At 47.8% G+C, this 5,575-nt stretch overlaps 1 protein-coding gene across 1 annotated transcript in view; it reads right to left on the bottom strand.

The window, feature by feature from the left end:
* Window positions 1–4,670, bottom strand: part of LOC127663408 (protocadherin beta-15-like) — a 9,873-nt gene extending 5,203 nt beyond the window's left edge. The window contains exon 1 of the mRNA XM_052154988.1: window positions 2,041–4,670. Within this exon, the coding sequence (XP_052010948.1) occupies window positions 2,041–4,551 (2,511 nt within the window). The 5' untranslated portion in view covers window positions 4,552–4,670. The remainder of the gene's footprint in view (window positions 1–2,040) is intronic.
* Window positions 4,671–5,575: the final 905 nt, after the last annotated feature.

Raw genomic sequence — 5,575 nt, 5'->3', positions numbered from 1 at the left:
GCTTATTATTAGAAGCCTTCTTCAAAATACCTTCCACAGATAATGAGGACACTTCTTCAAAGGAACCCACAGCGGGCAGGAAATTAATTCCGAAAACGCATTTAACTGTCCGCCGCCAGTCAATTCAATTTAATTTCTTGTTTTATTTTTGAAACCGCCGTGCGTTTGCATTTTCCAGCACAGGCGGACAGCTGTGGTGACTTTATAAAGAACTTTTCAGCTTTAATATATTCCCCAAAGAAATCCCGTTGAAGATCTCCTCAATAGCTCTTCTCCCCCCCACCACACAAAGCGACTGAACACAAGAGCTCCACGTCTCTTTCAGCTCTTTTTAGAGCCTCAAGGAAATAATTTGTCCCTGCGCCTTATTTGAAATGCGTTGGCCATTGACCTGCCCAAGTGGAGACAAAATCAGGGGCAGCATATATAAAAGATTCGTTATGATTCTTCTATTTGAGTCCTGAGGGTCACAGACAGGGATGGATTAACGACCGGGCCAATGAGGCCAGTGCCTAGGGGCCCTTGACTACTAGGGGCGGGGAGGGGGAGGTGGGGCCTTTGGAGATAATTGGCCCTGGGGCCTTTGCAATTCATAATCAAACAATGGTCACAGAGTCTGTGGACATGACAGGTTATAATTCCCTAAATGGGCGAGTTTATTATGTTTCCCTCTCTAACTCCATCAAAACCACGTGAGCCTTTATTGCGGCTCATTTTACCTTATCGTGGCCCATTCGGCCCGTTTCACGGATGACTCACCGTCCAGCTCGGTTCTCCCGATGGCCAGTCCACCCCTGATTGGCCCCAAAGTGTGTCGGCCCACCGGGAATATGCCCGGTATGCCAGATTACCAGTCCAGCCCTGAACTCAAGGCAAGGTGTCACTTCGCTCTCCAACAGGTCAACCTGACTATTGAACTATATCTGAAGCAAGCACGTTCACAGTCTAACGTGTCCACCTAGTGGATATCAGCAGAATCTCTGTCTCCCTCAAACACACACACACACACACACACACACACACACACACACACACACACACACACACACACACACACACACACACACACACACACACACACACACACACACACACACACACACCTCTTCCTCGCGTTCTGGTTTTCATTCCACTGTGGGGAAAGTGACCGAATCTATAGACGCGACACGTCAACATCGGCTCCCAAATGCTTCCATTTCCCAGCCCCTATACGGACAAGACCAGTCTGGGTCCGTGTGCCATTGTGTACTGGATAATTAGTCTGATGTATGTGTGTCTGCCCTTGAAACACCGTTGACAAAGGTTGTCTGTCTGTGCCTCCATACGAAAGGAATAAGAGAACTAAAAAAGCGACAGATGCGACATTATGCATTAATTTAAGTTAATGTAACTGTATTAAATCAAAAGAACCAAAATGGTATTTAATGGTATTCTTTTCTGGCTTCATTTCTAAAAATAACCCATTTCAGAGAGATTTTATTCTTTTAATAACACATAAAGGAAGGGTTGTGGAGTGATAAAAGACGCGCATTGTTCTCGGTTTCTCTGGAGGATGTTGCTGCTGTCTCGAGACGCTCGTTCGCTCTCAGTCAAGGTCATTGATTAACTTTAAAAGGTATAAATAAAATAATTCACACCATAATTAGTCCTCTGAAAGTGTTCGTATAGGAATGTATAACTAATCGATATAATATCAATGAATCTCTTTCACCAATATTAGACAGTCTTTGCATTAATGATGCGCCCTTAAGAAAATGACTTATACAAAATTGAGCATATGCACATATTCAAATCCAACTTGTTTTTATGAAAATGCATATGCCATTTTTGTAATACATTTTGGTACTGTGTTGCATTTATGTACATGCATGCGCATTTGTATTTATTTTTTCCATATGTTAACACGTTTTTATTTATTTTATATACATACTGCCGTGCATCCGATTAATGTATGGGTAAATTAACAAACTCAGTTAACAAGTTCTTGTTCAATAAAGTGAAAATGGAGAGGAATGTAAGAATTCAGAATGTTTTTTTTACCTCGTTCGGTGTTGTCGCTCCGTTGTTCGCGGATGAGCAGCGACTCTGTGAGCTCAGCGCCAGATTGTCCGCTCCTCTCGCCGCGTTATTCCTCGGTGTACCGGGACCGCAAGGCTTGAGAAACATAAAGTCGCTCTTTGCTGATTCTGGCGTCAAACACACTTTGTAGCGGTAAGCTTCAGACAGATTTCCAGAATTGCTGTTTACCTTCACGCAGTTCGTGGGCACTTTCGCGCCGCTGGAGATCTGCAGGTTGATGTTGGATTTTTTGAACACCTCGGAGGGCGGCTCCGGTTCGAAGCTGCAGCAAGCGGCGCCGAGAGAGGAGAGCGCGTAACCGCTGAGAGAGTCGCGGTCCTTGTAGCATTTCACGGCCGCCAGAACGATGATGGCCACGAGGAAGATGAGCGAGACGGTGCTCAGTGACACGATTAAATAGAGCGCGAGGTTAGAAGGGGGTTGATGGCTGAGCGAGAGGTCACCGAAATCGGACAGCGACTCCGGTACGCTGTCCACCACCGACAAAATAATGGAAACGGTGGCCGAGAGCGGCGGCTGCCCGTTGTCCTTGACGAGTACGACAAGTCTTTGCCTTATGGCATCTTTTTCCACGAAACGGCGGATCGTTCTGATCTCGCCGGTGTACAGAGCAACGCTGAGTAGTCCGGGATCTGTCGCCTGGAGCACCTGATATGAGAGGCGAGAGTTTTGCCCCGCGTCCGCGTCTAGCGCCGTAATTTTAGTCACGAGGTACCCAGCGTCCACCGACCTGGGCACCATCTCACTAGCTACGGTGCCGTTTTTCAGTAGTGGGGACAGGACGATTGGTGCGTTGTCGTTCTGATCCAAAACAAAAACATTAACAGTCACGTTGCTGCTGAGCGGCGGGAAACCGGCGTCCTGAGCCTGTACGCGGATCTGAAAGTTCCGGAGCAGCTCGTAATCGAAAGAGCGCAGCGCGTAGATGTTGCCGTTATCTGAGTTAATGGATACATAAGTGGACACGGGCATGCCCTGGATCTGATCTTCCAGGATGGAGTAGGACAAATACGCGTTTTGATTAGAGTCCGGATCGAATGCGGTCACCGAGCAAATGGATGCGCCCGGGGCGTTATTCTCGGTCACATATACAGTGTATGAGGGCTGAATGAAGCGCGGTGGGTTGTCATTAATGTCAGACACTTGAACCAGAATCGTTTTCCTGGTGGACAGCGGCGGCGAGCCCAGATCTCGCGCCGTGAGCGTGATGTTGTACTCCGACACGGACTCTCTGTCCAGAAGCTCGCTCGTTACAAGTGTGTAATAGTTTTTAAAAGAGGAGTGCAGCTGAAACGGCACATTTTCGGGAATCTGGCAATCCACAGCACCATTCTCACCAGAGTCGTGATCCATAACGCTGATCACGGCTATCACCGTGCCCGGTGGCGCGTCCTCCTGAACAGGTGTTGACACAGAGGTTAATATGACCTCGGGCGCATTGTCGTTCACGTCCAGAATATCGATCAGTACTTTACAGTGCACGGCCACGGCGGAGGGACCCTTGTCTTTCGCCTGTACGTAGAGCTCGTACACGCTGGCCTTTTCGTAGTCCACTATCCCCTTCACCCGAATCTCACCCGAGTGAGAGTCCACGCTGAACAGCTCCCGCACCTTCAGAGGCGCGTGTCCGCTGAACGAATATGTAATATCACCGTTGGCGCCCTCGTCCAGATCCGTAGCGTTCAGTTTGAGCACGAGCGTGCCTCTCGGTGCGTTCTCCACCAAGCTGACCCGGTAAACGGAGCGGTCAAACACCGGCACGTTGTCATTGGCATCCAGCACAGTGACCGTAATCTGAGCGGTGCCCGAGCGCAAAGGAGAGCCACCGTCCACGGCCGTGAGCACCATCTCGTGCGTCTTCTGCTGCTCTCGGTCTAACGGCGAGTGCAGTACGATTTCGGCGAATTTGCTCCCGTCGTTACGCGTTTGAATGTCCAGCACAAAGTGCTGATTTGTGCTCAGCAGGTAGGAACGGAGAGAGTTCAATCCCACATCCAGATCTTGCGCGCTCTCCAATGGGAACCGAGAGCCCGGCGCAGCAGACTCCGTAATTTCCAGATTAAACTCGCTCCACGGGAAACTGGGCGCGTTATCGTTGACGTCCAAGATTTCAACCTCAACCCGGTACAGTGCCAAAGGGTTTTCAATAACGACCTGCAAGTGCAAGAAACAACCGGGACTTCGTTCACACAGTTCCTCGCGATCGATCTTCTCATTCACGAACAAAATCCCGTTCTCCAAATTCACCTCTAAATATTGTTTTCTTGCCCCGGACACAATCCGGAATCTCCTCGAAGACAATTTGGCCACATCCAAGCCCAAGTCCTCGGCGATATTTCCAACAAAAGCACCGTGCTCCAACTCCTCCGGAATGGAATACCGAATCTGTGCCAATACCCGATCCAGGGCGCACGCACACAGTAGCAGACACACAAACTGCCCTGCAAACGTCCATCGCCTCCTCCGGTCCATTTTCTCCAAGGCAGACACTCTCAGCTGCCTTCAGTGAGCAGATCCATGTTTAGTTGTCAAAGCTTTAAACATTTTACAGAACAATACTGGCTCACAAAACTGCCTAAAAGTTATTTTAAATACTCTATTTGCAAGCATTGATTTAAAAGTGAGTGAACATCCACAGCTCTTGTGTTGTGCGCTTTACGCGCAGCACAGGCAGTGAGTGAGCAGGGGAGGCGAGCGCTTTGATTTCCCAGTGTGTTCGACGCTTTGAGGGGTGTGTGTGTGTGTGTGTGTGTGTGTGTGTGTGTGTGTGTGTGTGTGTGTGTGTGTGTGTGTGTGTGTGTGTGTGTGTGTGTGTGTGGTAGGGAGGCATCGTATTGGCGGACGAGGATATAAGAGCAGGGGACATAATTACTGTACCAACACGTTTAACTCGCGATCTGCCGGATGTAATCATACCGAAAAACTGAGACTGTTAATTAATGATTGTAATTAATACCTGATACAGACACAGATGAACAGATGACCTTTTACTAGAAGCCCCTCGCAAAGACAAAAAAATCCCAAAACTCAAAATTCCCCCCAAAATAGCAGATTAAAGTGGTTATAAGGTGTTTTAAACGCTGTTGCAAAAATCACACATTAGTAGCCTATGTCTAAATTTGGCCATGACTGCTGCTCGTAACCCATCAGAGACTGGATATGTTTTTGTAAGTATTAATGCTGATATATTTTCGCATATGATCCCTCCCAATAAAGCTGAACGGGTGATTTATAAGATTATGGATTGTGGGAGTTATCGTTTTGATGGAAAACAGTGACACATGTTCGCAAAAATCTAATCTTTAATTTTCATGGATAATCCTCGTGACTCTATAAAACCATTTAGTGACCTAAGATATTTAGTGACTTTAGAGATATGTTCCAATTAAGAACGAGCACAGTCTATAACGCGCAGGCGCGCACACACACATAGAGAGAGAGAGAAATAGAGAGAGAGAGAGAGAGAGAGAGAGAGAGAGAGAGAGAGAGAGAGAGC

Source organism: Xyrauchen texanus, chromosome 23 (assembly GCF_025860055.1).
Source record: "Xyrauchen texanus isolate HMW12.3.18 chromosome 23, RBS_HiC_50CHRs, whole genome shotgun sequence".
Taxonomy (NCBI): Eukaryota; Metazoa; Chordata; class Actinopteri; order Cypriniformes; family Catostomidae; genus Xyrauchen; species Xyrauchen texanus.
Note: the sequence above shows the minus strand (reverse complement) of the source record. Positions and strands in the feature narration are given on the sequence as shown.